Source organism: Bufo bufo, chromosome 1 (genome assembly GCF_905171765.1).
Source record: "Bufo bufo chromosome 1, aBufBuf1.1, whole genome shotgun sequence".
Taxonomy (NCBI): Eukaryota; Metazoa; Chordata; class Amphibia; order Anura; family Bufonidae; genus Bufo; species Bufo bufo.
The window spans coordinates 393,960,159-393,974,526 of NC_053389.1; the positions used below are offsets into that span (position 1 = coordinate 393,960,159).

Consider the following 14,368-nt stretch of genomic DNA (forward strand, 5'->3'; position numbering starts at 1 on the left):
GATGACGTGCCGATGCGTCAAGGAGGAACAAACCGATCGCCCGCAGGACGCATCCCTGCGTTAGGCGGTCGGGAAGCGGTTAAACATTATGTGGGTCACTACGATTGAGCTATAACTCCCAACCTGATTTCTAAACAGTTATGTTTCCTGATATAGAAGAGATAATGCAGTGATTCTGGACTTATTTTAAAGCTTAGACTATCAGCTGTCAAACAAGACTAGGCTGAGATATGAGCAGTTAGAAGGATTTTCCTAGAGTTTTTTTTTTTTTTACTGATGACCTATCCTCAAAATGAGCAGGAATTTAAATGACTGAAATACAAGTAATACTGAATCTTATTCATAAAAATTATATATCAGTCTGCTGAGCTCTTTTTCCTTTACAACATCCTGCTGGCAGATTAAACTGTATTTTCATGGCGAGTGGTTCTTTTTAAATGGGTTTTCCAGGTTCACAATACCAAAAGACAATTCCTTTGGATAGGCCTTCAATATCAAATTAGTGGGAGTCCAGACACCCGTCAGTCAGCACATCCTGAACACTGGAGTCCCTTCAAACAGCAGATCAGCAAGATACTAAGAGTCTGCTCCTACCACTGATTGGAGATTGATAGCCTATCATATAGGCCAGGCATGCTCAACCTGCGGCCCTCCAGCTGCTGCAAAACTACAACTCCCAGCATGCCTGTACAGCCTACAGCTATCAGCCTACAGCAGGGCATGGTGGGAGTTGTAGTTTTACAACAGCTGGAGGGCCGCAGGTTGAGTATCCCTGATATAGGCCATCAACAGTGTGAACCCAGAAAAAGCCTTAAACTTGCAAGACCTGTCTCAAAATGTGTTTCTGAACAACGGTACTCTACAAACCAAAACAAAGAATAAAAAAAAAAGGTGATGCTGCTGTTAAAAGTACCTGATCTCCATCGCTGTCTTCACTGCTGCTGAGCTTTAAGTCCTCCTTCAGCATGCTGTAAAACAGGGGTCAATTAGCTCAAGACCTGTTAAACATAATAGCTTGGCTGTTATGTTTCAAGCAAAAAACATCAGATGAGTGTGAACTTGTACGAATGAGAATGCTTAAAAGGGATACCACATATTTCTAAAGATTTTTTTCCATTCTTAAAATATAATAAACCTTATTTCTACTGTGCATAATTTTAGAGAGTCTTAGAAATGCAGCCAACAATACAAACCGCAGAAATTTTAATGTGGTCTTCCAGGGCTAATTCCAAATTTTATATACAAAATAATGATCCCTTTAAGATGGTGAATCTACTCTTAGACAAATTAGGGAACCAAATCAGAAACACAAATACAGGTCATCAAATGTTCTTTAAGGACAGAGGGCTGCTGCCAGCTAAGCGGCATTAGGAAAACTCCCAGGGAGTTATTTATACTCCTCCGTATAATCCTGTACTACATAACTTGCTATAACAATAGCCTGCGGTTTAGGACTTGCACTATTCTAATTACTTATCAGCTGCAGATGGAGAGTATTATTCTATGTAAAGAACAGAACAAAGAAGTTAACTTGCCTTTTTATACCAAGATTACATTTAAAGGGAGTCTGTCACCACATTTGAGCATATTAGACTGATCAAATAGTGTTATATGTGCCACCCAGAACTTAAAAACGGTACCTTTGTTGTATGTAATGGAGTTTTCTTTCAGCCGAAAATGAACTTTAACGATTATGTAAATGAGCCCTCAAGTGCCCAGGGCGGCGTCTCAACCCTCCGAGCCCCAGGCAGCACCTCCTCAACGGCTCATAACCCCGCCCTCCGTGTGACTCTGCCCGCCCATTTACTCCCCTCCTCTGTCCTTTTCCACTGCAGCTGCGCGGTCAAATTTGTAGCAGGCGCCTGCGCAGTAGGTATTGCGATGCCCTGCCAGGAGCGGGCATCGCATTGCGCGTGCGCCCGCTACGAATTTGACCGCGCAGCTGCAGTGGAAAAGGAGAGAGGAGGGGAGTAAACGGGCGGGCAGAGGCACACGGAGGGCGGGGTTATGAGCCGTTGAGGAGGTGCTGCCTGGGGCTCGGAGGATTGAGACGCCGCCCTGGGCACTTGAGAGGGCTCATTTACATAATCTTAAAAGTTCATTTTCGGCTAAAAGAAAACTCCATTACATACAACAAAGGTACCGTTTTTAAGTTCTGGGTGGCACATATAACACTATTTGATCAGTCTAATATGCTCAAATGTGGTGACAGACTCCCTTTAAAGATCAGAAAAGTACACAGAAGAAAATGCAACTTACGATTTTGGTTGATGACCTTTTGATACATTGTATCTCTCTAAGAAGTGAAAAGAAATACCACAATGGTAATAGCAGTTATAGATACCTACTAATGTATACAATGAAGCTCTGCACACCATTACAACACATACTTCTCTAGGATACAATATTAGATAGCACATGTAGAGTACACTTACTTTGATCAGTGTTGGCAAAGTTTGATTGTTGAGATTCCTACAAACAAGAGGGTTTAAAACTAGAATCAGCAAAGTTATATCTTTACTATAAAGGTTTTACTTATGTTTTTATTTTAGGCCAACCTCTATTACACAAAATGTGAATATAGAAAAAATAAACTTACTAGTATTACTATTTTTATTACTAATATTACTATTTGTAGGCAAATGGATACGGATACTAATGCCTGCAATGGACATTCTACGTATGTTAGCGCTAAAGATTATGGACTGAAAATCAACGTCTAAATGACTAGCTGGGGGCATTCTGTACCAACCATGGAGGAACAAGCATTAGCTCCTCATAATAAATAAGTATTCTTAAATGAGTTGTCCAGGATTTTTATATGGATAGCCTATCCTAAGGAGGTCCTCAGGCAGGAGTCAGACACCCAACACAATCTGCTGTTCCAAAGTAGCTCTGGCAGTGTGTAGTGGACAGAGCAGGTGACTGCAGCTCTGCTCTCATTCACTTTAATGGGTGCAACGCAGCAGTAACCATCCTCTACGCAATGGATGGAGCCCAGAAGTTCTGGTACTGGAGCTACTTTGGAACAGTTGATTGGTGGGGGATGCAGGCTGTTGGAACACTGCTGATCAGATATTAACGGCTTAACCTGAGGATAGGCCAATAATACAGAAATCCTGGACGGACCATTTTCTTATAGAATTAGGGCTCATGTACGCGGACGTAGTTTCTCAGATGCAGACCCATTAATTTCAAAGGGGCCACAAAAGATTCCCCTTCCAAGGCCCTGCAAAAAATAAAATTAAAATAAAAAAGAGAACATGCCCTATTCTTGTCCGTTTTGCAGACAACGATAGGACATTTCTAGGGGAAAGAAAGAAAAAATGCCAGCAATCGGTTGGGATCCTTAGATGCATTAAGAGCTAAAAAATAAAAAGGTGCAGAATGCTGTTCACAATGAAATCAGTCAAGGTTCTTCTGATGCAGCATCTCCAGCACCTTTTCTCTCATCTCCTGAACAACTGAAGCTGATTTATGGTCAAATCAATGCTCAACATAAAAACATGGCTCAGAAATTACACATACATAAACGTATGATGGCTGAGGGCCCGACCGCTGGAACCTACAATAATCACAATCAAAATTTAGTATCAAAGTTACTTTTTGCCGCAAGTACTCAATACATTCTGAAGACCAACTACCAAACACTACCATTTCACTCATGCTCCACAGCGGGCCACACATTTATACTGCTTATGCGTCTGCACAATACACTGCTCTCTTTCACCACTAAGAGCTAAATACAAAGTAAGGACACAAACCTTTGTAGGGAATGGAAATTTGGAAGGCTCAGTCTTGCATGGGGTATGAATTGCAGTCAGAGGGGGTGGCCATGAGTGGGTCATCTCCTGCAAACAAAAGTATACATATGTTAAAACAAACAAACAAAAAAAACTCAGGTCTATAAGAAACCTTAATGACAAATGAGGTATATCCCACCAAAAAGTAAGTAGATTTCACCTCTGTCCACTGACTGCTTCGGCAAGTCAGACATGGCCGACCCTTTTCTATCTCGTTTAATGTGCATTATTTTAGGAACATTACCATCTGCCCCGGACTGGCGGGGAATAGAAGAGAGCAGTACTTTTCAGTTTAAATAGCATTTGCGGCTCATTTTGTTCTGTTAGAAGCCAGGTGACTCCTTTAATTATTTGCTGCAGTGAATTCTGATAACATTCTGTAAATTCCTCTTCCCCAAAACTGCTGTGTGAAAGGTTTGAGAAACAGTAGTGTCAGCAGAGGAAGCGGCAATGTAGATATTCTGGATGTCTGATCAGAAAAGCTCCCTGGAACAGGTCCTCCTCAATCTCTAATGCCACCTGAAAGCGCAGAGTCTTTCCTGTGAGCCACCTAGCAATACACTGTATACCTGAAGTGATAGGAGCCCAGACCGTGTAGGTCATTTCTTACTGACACGTTCCCTTTATTGTTAAATAATGGGGGTCATATACTATGCTGAAATACACCTAAATTAGGCTACTTTCACACTAGTGTCGGGGTTCCGCTTGTGAGCTCCGTTTGAAGGGTCTCACAAGCGGCCCCGAACGCATCCATCCAACCCCCAATGCATTCTGAGTGGATGCGGATCCGCTCAGAATGCATCAGCCTGGCAGCGTTCAGCCTCTGCTCAGCGAGCGGACACCTGAACGCTGCTTGCAGCGTTCCGTTGTTCGCCTGGCCGTGCGGAGGCAAACGGATCCGTCCAGACTTACAATGTAAGTCAATGGGGACGGATCCGTTTGAATTTGACACTATATGGCTCAATTTTAAAACGGATCCGTCCCCCATTGACTTTCAATGTAAAGTCTGGACGGATCCGTCTGAAGCTACTTTCACACTTAGAATTTTTTCTACAATATAATGCAGACAGATCCGTTCTGAACGGATCCCAAGTCTGCATTATATGAGCGGATCCGTCTGTGCAGACCCCAGACGGATCCGCTCTGAACGCAAGTGTGAAAGTAGCCTAAGACGTATATGAGGGGCAGATAGCGGTGCAACGGTTAGTTGCGCCACTATCTGCGACTTTACCCTGCTCACAACCAGGTCTAAAATTGTGGATGTAGCACAGGTGGAGGATTGTTTGAAGCATAGAAAAAGGTCTAAATGTAAGACTGCTCGGAAGCTGTCTTGCATTTAGAACTGGCACTGGATGCCCCAAAGTTATGGAGAGCCTGTGCCTCTTCATAACTACAGCGGATCCACTGCCAGTTTATGGCTTTATAAATAATAATTAGTGTGCCCCAATGTTTTCATGGTAAACTTTTTTTTAAAAATAATTTTCGGTGATGGTATTTTACATTTTTTCCATGTCACTATCTAAACAAATTGTAAATCCTGAAATTTTGACCTTGGCCACTAGGCCTAAAATATGTGAAGACTTACTGTCTTTTGACAGCAGCTATACAGGCCATAGACACTATGGACAGGAGGGGGACCATTGACTTCTATGGGAGAGTTTTCTAGGCATGCTCTGTGCCCTGTGGAGAGGTCAGGAGGCAGCTGATAAGCTGTGATACCACCTATTGTAAATGGTGGACCCTGTGTTATCTGTCATTGCAAGTCTACCTGTAGGGATAACTATAATAGCTACTGAAAAGTTCCCTGTGCAGGACAGGAAATCGTGACCCATTAGTCCTAGTGGCCAGTGTGAAAATTGCAGGATTCTATACATTTTAAAAATATAGATCGTGACAGAATTTTTGGTAATGTTATTTTTTAATTTTTGGCTTAAAAAAAAAAATGTTAAACATAAAAACATGATTTAAACAACATTTTCTGATGACACATTCCCTTTAAAAATTGGCAAGGAAGGAGTCATGTACCCGTCTAGCACTGTTAAAGCTGTAACCAAAAGCTGGACAAACTGCTGAATGTATGGGAACGCCAGGATTACCTATAATTACTACAGGGAATTTGGTTTCATTTTCTCCGTAATATGAGAATACAAGGAGAAAACATTAACAAAAAAAACCCTGGCTACAGCTACATGGCGGCCTAAGGCCAAACATAAATAAGACTGCCACTGTGTGGCTGCACAGAAACGTCATGTTTGGCCAACGTGGGGGTCACAACACGACAGCATTCACTATCATTTAGCGTGACATTGTGATCTCATGTTAAGAGACTAAAAGTGCACGGCTGAGTGCTGTTCTCTTTGCTTTCGCAATCAGTGGGGATCTCAGCACCCGGAACCCGACAGGTTAAAAATTCTGACATGTGAAATGTTTTCTGAAGCTGCAGTTACACTTTCAACTCCTCACTGTTCAAGATCGACGCCTGCGGTCATTAAATAGTTTATTTTCAGTGGATAAAAATGTATCTCAGAAATGTGAGGATCACAAGGGAGGGCCCTGATAAGCGTCTGGCTTACATGCATGGCCAGTCCTGCTCTACGCAGTCTAGACCATGCTCGGTGAGCGGCCTGGACTGCAGAGATCTGGGCAGCTGAGTTATACACCCATAGATCTTCTCTCGTGTTACAGCAGGACTAGCCACGTACGTCAGCCCCTCATTCACTCACAGCAAACAGTTATCTTGAAGATGGTGAGGACCTGAAACACAAAGGTGGACATTTATGAAGACCGACGATTTAGACGCCAGTCTTCATCCCTCCTGCGACAAATGTAGAGTTACGCCTCATGCACACGACCGTAAGTATTTTGTGATCCGCAAAAAACATGGTTGACATCCATGTGCATTCCGTATTTTGTGGAAAGGAGCAGCTGGCCCCTAATAGAACAGTCCTATCCTTGTCCGTAATACGGACAATAATAGGACATGCTCTATTTTCTTGTGGAACGGAAAAACGGACATACGGAAACAGAATGCACACAGTAATTATTTTTTTTCTGGACCCATTGAAATGAATGGTTCCGTATATGTTCCGCAAAAAAAACAACGGAACTGACACGGAAAGAATATACGTTCATGTGCATGAGCCCTTATGAAGAGGCCAGACTTTACACTTGTCTAAATCTATGCCAGCTCCCTTGCTGGAGTAGATTTACACCATTTTCTATGCCTAAAACCGGTGCAGAAAATGATAAATTAGAAGGGCCTCCTGGCCCTCCCTTTTCCCCGCCCCCTTTTTCACACCTGGTGGGGGAAAGTCGCACATTGTGGCGCAAATGACGTTTGCGTCACAATCTTTGACACATATACACCAAAAAGTAGCGTATATCTGTTTGTAAAGGACCCCCAGAGTTTATTAGAAGGTTCTACAACTTTCCATTTAGTGGAAAAACTGGAAACCCCTAAGGGTTTTGCAAGATCTCATGGAATTACTATGTAAACAAACAAAAAACTGTATACTTAAAAGGGTATACCCTTCTGGAATGTTTACGGTATACCGCTAAATGTCAGATAGGTGCTGATCTTAGAGGCGGGAGCAGCATTCATCTCTAGAACAGGCCCCTGAAGTCCCATAGCACTGAATGGAGAGCAAGCTACACAAGCGTGGCATCCATTTATCATTACAGGACTTCTGAAAATAGCAGAACCAGTGTTCCGCTAGAACTCTCATACTGGCCATTTCCGTTGGGTCTATTGAAGTGAATGGGAGTGGTGGCCGGTCATGCGTGGTGCGCTCCCATTCACTTCTATGAGGAGAGCGCATGGTGGTGGCCGGAATGGAGTCCTCCAGCCACCACCTTGCGGGGCTCCATTCCCGATATAGATGCGGGTCCCAACGGTGGGACCTGCACCTATAAGACAATGGGGGCATATCCTAGCAATATGCCCTCGTTGTCTGAGATGAGACAACCCCTTTAAGAACAATGGATGCAAACATCTGAGAAAACCCCTTTGAGATCATCCAAGTAACATTAGCTGTCTACAAAAAATAAAAAAATCACTTACTTTTAGAATTTCATCCACACAGCTAACATCACCAGATGCTGAGGCCTGAAATACAAAAAAGTAACAGCTGCTAAAGGACATGGCAGAAACCAGCGAGACAATCCTTGCCGGGTGTCATTTGTAATGCTGAGACTCCTTTACATTCTTTTGCAGGTTATGCACAAAGCTTTATACTGACAACTATCTTCTGTAAAACCAGAGGGAAAAGTGGTGCAGACTGTTTCCATGAAATCACTAGTGCTTCAATCGTCAACCCCTAGCGATACAACACTGCTAAGTCACGTTGAGCTGATTCACCATGAGTGATACTAAGTGACGTGGTTAATGGCCGTGCAACCTTTGAATTGCTCTGGGCACGGGGAAAACAAATGAGCAAATAATTATTGTATCCTTCTGGTGACCTAATCCGGGGGGGTTTTGCTGGTAAGTTTTCTTGACGCGATCTAGACTTCCCACATCCTAGAGCATCAAATGTTTCATCAGCACAACCAGAAAGTGACATGTCAAAAGTTTTGACTATTGGGGGAGGAGGGTCTGCACATACTGCAGATGGTGGCCTGCCTGCGTTAGCTGAAGAAGAGCTCACAGAGTCTATCAGCCCATCTAGAGGAGCATGTGAAAACTTTTTTTTTTTTTTTTACTTTCTGAACTCAAGGCTTCTACATGCAGCTCTTTCCATTCATTTCTATGAGCCTCAACAAAATAGCCGAGCATGCTTGCTCACCTAACCCCCACAGAAGTGAATGGAGAAATATGTCATCACCTCTTCATTCATTCTCGGCTCAGACATGACAGCAAGTGGTGGCACCGCAAGAAATGGGAGAGAGTTCTGGGGATCTCGCTTCTGGAAATAGGTGCAGATCTGACTGGAAGTAAACTGCTCTAGTGAGACAACATTTTCAACAGAAAACTGCAGTGTGGTACTGAATGTCACCAACAACGTGATCAATAGAAAAAAAACAGGAAAACCATACTGCATTTATCAATTCTGGAAGGTTGGCCCTAGCCTTGTGTAGATTCATAATAGGTGTGTTTTACCTTTAAATTGTCATACAACTTTACATAAATCAATAGTACAATTTATGACATGTCTTATCAGTGAGAAATGTCTAGTTTTCATGTTATCAGCTTTTAACCCTCCCCAGAGCCCTTTATACAAGCAGAGAATCCACCAGATAATCACTAACAAGCGTATGAACGCCCTTTAGCGTTTATATGGCGGTGTAAAGGTGCTGCTGATTACCCGATAAACAAGTGAAATGCTCATTCGTCAGGTAACTGGATCAGTTGTGTAGGCACCTAAATCATCGTCTGCCGGCAGTAAAGTGTGCTGTGTAATCACACTCTACTGCCGGCATACAACGCAATCTCCTCCCATACCGTGGAGATCGCTGCATGTAGATGCAGTAGTCTCCACGACTGACGAGCAGGCGATTGCCAGGAAGGAACAATTCCTTACTGGCAATAGGTTGCTGAACTGACCCATCTAAAAGGGACCTTTAATCCTGTCCAAGATGGATCTGCTCCACAGGAGAATCATATTAGGCATGTCAAGACTGCTGGAGCTACATGGGCTGAGATATAAAACTTCCTTTATTCACAATTATATAGGTTAGTATTTCTTTGTAATGTTCTCCATGATCCTGGGGAGGCTTCTAAGTAAGAGAAGGTTAGGACGCAGGTTCTCCTCTACTTTTCGTGCAGTGGATGGAAGCTAGTCTTGACCTACCATGTCTGAGAGAACTGCAAACTATACGGAGAGGAAAAGTACTAAAATGCCAGAAACAAGTAATAAAATGGTTATAAAAACAGTATTATTCCTCATGTACACACACTACAATACTGATTAATACAAAGGTTAGTGACGGTTTAAGGTACATTCAAACGAGATTCAAATGCTGCAGATTAATCATCCAGCAATACCAGGAGTGTGGATGAGATCTGAGCAAATACAAGTGTCCAAGTCAGACAACCCAACCTGCCATGAAGCAAACTATTTGGCTACGTTCACACGGCAAGGATTTGTAAGAGCTAATGTGCCATGAATTTTAAGCATCATCTGTTGCAGAAAACCACAACTGAAAAACTGTTTTCTGTTGCAGGTTGGTACACAGATTGGCATGTGGATTAGCTCCCAAATCCTGACAGATTCCACAAAGTATGAATTTCCAAGGGTATGGAAGAATCGACTTACATCCAGTGGCTGAGAAGGGATCTTCAGCTTTGTTAAGTGTGCTTTAGAGGCCTTCAGCTCACTCATGCTATTGCCTTGAGACTGGTTGCTGTAGTGTTCAGTGGACAATTTGGGTTCCATAGATTCCGGCCCATCCATCGGCCGTACATAAGCTGTAGGTTTCTGCAACATTGAGCTAGATTTAGACATTAAAGATGGTGGAAATGTTTGTGAGGAGTGCTGTCCACTTGAGAATGAAGGTGCTCGAGAAGGGGAATCCCAGTTAGCATCTGGGTCTCTTGGAGATTTGGAGCGTGGACGATCTTTGCTGTGGTGATCAATCCCATGAGAACGGGAATGGCTAGAATTTAAAGCAGCCTGCTTTGATGGGCTGATGGACCGTGATTTTGAGTGGTCTGACCCATGTTGACCCTTTTTCCGGCTACTGCTATAGGGCTCCCTATCATGCCTTTGATTGCTGCTGCCACTGCTGCTCCTATGTCCGCCTTGTGAACCTGATGAGGAGCGTTTCTGGGACTGTGAAGATGTGCCTGCTGCAGGCCCCACAGGAGTCCATTTACTGCTCTGGTGTGAAGTACTATGTCTCTGATCCGCATAGAAGACTTGTCCTGATTTATCATCTGATGGAGGGGGTGGGACGGTGTGCTTGGAAATTCCAAGTGACAAAGGTGGGTCAGTTATCATATCCTTCATCTCATCATAGTTTCCCAGCATACTCTTGATTCGGTTTGATAATTTATCTTCCTTGCTTGTCTAAAACAAGGGAATACAAAAGAAAGGTTGCCATGAAATACCAGTATGTCAAACAAAATTAACAAATACAGTCACATCATTAGGTAGTAACTGAAAAATGTACTCATTTTTGGTATATCAAATACTTCTTCCTCTGACAGCACTAATATTGTGGAAAAAGCAACAACAATAGAAAAGGAGGAGTAAAAACTGTATCTGAGTGAGTAGAGCTAAAAGGAAGATGAACTGGTCATTTTGATACTCTGTCTATTTTTGAGGAGCTTTGTGAAATAAGGATGTTGCTAACTCTCATCAGCTATTTACTGTAACTTATGCTTAAAGGGGTCGTCTGGGTTCAGAGCTGGACATAACCCCTTCTTCACCCAGGCAGCCCCTCTGAGTGGAGCATTTCATGCTCCGATGCCCTCGCTAGCCCTGTGCTGAATCACACAGAGCTTTTTCTGCAGATCCGGTGTCGTGCCACGAGTCTCTGCTAGGCGAAGGCCTCCGCCTAGCAGTGTTCCCAGTGGCGTCACCGGTACTAATGGGCGGGCTTTAGCGCTGCCCCTAGGCTGTAAAAGGGGTTATGTCCAGCTCTGAAACCAGACAAGTTAAGGCTACACAACGGTGATCAGGACCTGGACCTGTTTTTATAATTCCACCAAATTCTTAATGATAAAGTACTATCTAATTGCCCATGGGAAAAGTCCCACGTCTATCACTGAAGTAAATGGCACTGCAAGCAAACAGTCAACTGCAGATCAGGTTTGATGGCAAGTTACAAAAACATGAAGCAGTGTGCCATAGCCACTATGTAGCCCTACCCTGAGGCTGAATTCAGACAGCGGTCTGCTTTGTGCCAAGCACAGGAATTAATAAGAGCAGTAAATCTATGACATAGCTCTCACAATATAAAAGGCCACATGAGTTGAGTGGTCCAGCCCTTCACAAAATTGCACCTTCAGTGGAACACTTACATAGGGTAGGCAACTTAAAGAGTTACCACCATCTCAGCCATTCTTAAATGAAAACCGCATAGGACAAACTGCCCGGCATAGCGTCAGGCATACAAAGCAGCAAGGCAAATATTTTCATGTTGAGCTGAAATTTCACTTCAGACTAAATTCATTCCAACACAAAACCCACAGAGGTATAAATATAAGAGAAGGAACTCAGGAGTGAAGTCAAAAATGAAAGAGGTTATCTTGTCACAAAAGGTCACGTCAGGGGATGGGAAAACGGCAAAGACTGAGATCACGACCGAAGACACGGGTTACTGTGGAGCCCCTGGAAACTCCACTAAAGATATGAAAGTGGCAGTTTTAAAATTACCCGTGCCCAGTACATTACATTTACGCCGAATTACTTGGACATTACAAATACTCTGCTTTCATAGGTCCTACACGGGACTTATTAGAAGTAGTGACCCAATAGTAGAGCAGGGCGGCTGGCAGCAGGTTTCACAAATCAGGAGGACACAAAGACTACAGGACACTGCAACCTGCATTGGCAGAGGTATTTGCATGGTACCAGTGGGAAATTCATTTTTCCAATTCGGTTGGATTGCACAGACAAACTCCTAGGTTGTGGAAGACTTCTCATGGGGATGGAATGGGGTGGGGAATCAATATGGTCTTACTCTCACTATCTAAATATCCCTCATTCCTCTCTCTCTCGCCCTCTCCTCCATCCCTCCTCTCTCTCGCCCTCTCCTCCATCCCTCCTGGCAGGTGACAAAAACAGATATTAATAGAGTCCCTGGTGTTAGACCCCCACTGATCTGATATTGATGAAATTAGCTGGAGTAGGGAGTGTGTGAGTGAGTGTGTGTCCATATTGGTTTCTCAACCCCCCCTGTCAAACCCCTTGGGCTCTCCCTTCAGGGAAAGTCCAGACCTTTGTTGATGCTCCTGGGTTGCCATTTGTCCCGGTCCCTTGCAGGAGCCATAGGCCCGGAGGGATAGTGAATGGTTTGTGGTGGGCCCTTCTCTTATGAAGATGGCCTGCGCTAGAGCACAACCTAGTGCACGTTTATGTGTGGCACGCTGCACGATTTTGTTGCACAGGGTGAAGAAAGCACGTACTTTGGCCTTTCGAAAAGATAAAAATAAATAAAACCAAGACTCGTTAGGGGCCTTAAATATTGCATTATTTTGCCTTGGGGGGGAACTGTATCAAAAAAGTAAAACACATTTCTCTTAAATGTTAGCAGTTCTATGCATTTTTTTTTTTTCTAGGGACAAATGCAACAAGTATAATAAAAAGGTGGGAAATACAATAATTCGGCCTAGGCTACTGATGCTTGTAAGTGGACTTCTACTAAGAGCCCTAACCCCATGGAATTGTTAGCAGAGAGAAAAAAATTATAATAAAAATCAGACAACATGACGCATTTCAGGAAAAAAAATAAGATCTGTAAGAATACTTGGATAAGCTACATGTAATAAGAGTTTATTTTATTTTCTGCTCGAGTATGTAAGCCTATATGGAAGAATGCTTTATAAAAAGGTATGTGTGTAAGGATAGGTGTCTTTGTCAGACACCACCAATGGAGAGAGTGTCATAATTTTTACTCAACGTAAGACTTAAAAGCACTAGCTGAATTAAAGGTGTAATTCCATCTAATAAAGTAGGATATGTCATCCCATTATGATCAGTAAGGGAATCTGACTTCTGAGATCACCACTTACTGGATCAAAGCACTTCAAGCACTGGCTCCTGTGGAGGGAACTGCAGCCAACCTAATTCCACCCGAGCAGAGTTATGCTGCAGTTGCCTGCACAGCGGGAGGTTGGGGTTCCACTGTAGATAGAAAACTTAGAAGGGGACCCAGCACTACACCAGCCCCTTCAGTCAGTGGGGATCCCAGAGTTTAGAACCCCACCGAGAAAGTGATGTCACATCCTAGATAGGGAATGCACTTCAACGGTAAATTAAACAAATGTACCCAGTGTAATAGAGAAATGATGCTTGGTGCAATTACTCTTTAATCCGGAAGCAATTACCTCATGAGTCAGACCAGTTTGGTGGAGGTGGATGCATTAATTACTCAGAAAAACACATTTACGAGCCAGGACATGTGTCAAGCAATGCAACCAATGAGGATTCCATTTCTGAAGGGAACGCTCTGGAAGCCATGCCTCCTAAAGGGTAATTCATAAGAACTTCCTACAGCAGGGAGTGCAATAAAACAGTCGGCAGATGAAGGCTTGCCACGGGAAAGCAGAAGGATTATCACCGTGTAGCACACTTACAACTTTATAAGGTTCAGCAAAGAGAGGAGAAGTAGATTGAAAGGCCTCTTCGCCCTGCTGGATTTCTTGATTTCGCCTTTCCCTTTCTTTCATACGCAGCACGTTCCGTTCTTCACGGTTCATATTGCTACAAAGAAAGACGTACATAAAGTCAGCATTTCAACAGTTAACTGCACTATTGCGCCCACAACAGAAGCCTATTTTGGAATGGGATGTCATTCTACCAAATGCAGGAAGGAACCTCTTGAAATTGAGCAGACTATACACAAATTCAAAGGGAACGACGCCCGTCTTCTTGGAGGCTGGAAGCCAATAATTGATATTA

The 14,368-nt window shown here is 43.3% G+C and overlaps 1 protein-coding gene across 5 annotated transcripts in view; it reads right to left on the reverse strand.

Moving 5' to 3' along the window:
* The window catches only part of AFF4 (AF4/FMR2 family member 4), a 103,598-nt gene that overhangs the window by 37,343 nt on the left and 51,887 nt on the right, over positions 1 to 14,368 (reverse strand). For 4 of the 5 annotated variants that reach the window (XM_040405836.1, XM_040405818.1, XM_040405828.1 and 1 more), the window contains 7 exons: positions 14,044 to 14,170; positions 10,058 to 10,810; positions 7,864 to 7,908; positions 3,765 to 3,851; positions 2,436 to 2,472; positions 2,260 to 2,296; positions 914 to 968 (listed from right to left, as the gene is read on the reverse strand). In XM_040405836.1, coding sequence (XP_040261770.1) covers positions 914 to 968; positions 2,260 to 2,296; positions 2,436 to 2,472; positions 3,765 to 3,851; positions 7,864 to 7,908; positions 10,058 to 10,810; positions 14,044 to 14,166 — 1,137 coding nt within the window. In that variant the 5' untranslated portion in view covers positions 14,167 to 14,170. The remainder of the gene's footprint in view (positions 1 to 913; positions 969 to 2,259; positions 2,297 to 2,435; positions 2,473 to 3,764; positions 3,852 to 7,863; positions 7,909 to 10,057; positions 10,811 to 14,043; positions 14,171 to 14,368) is intronic. The other variant, XM_040405840.1, reaches the window with a different exon arrangement.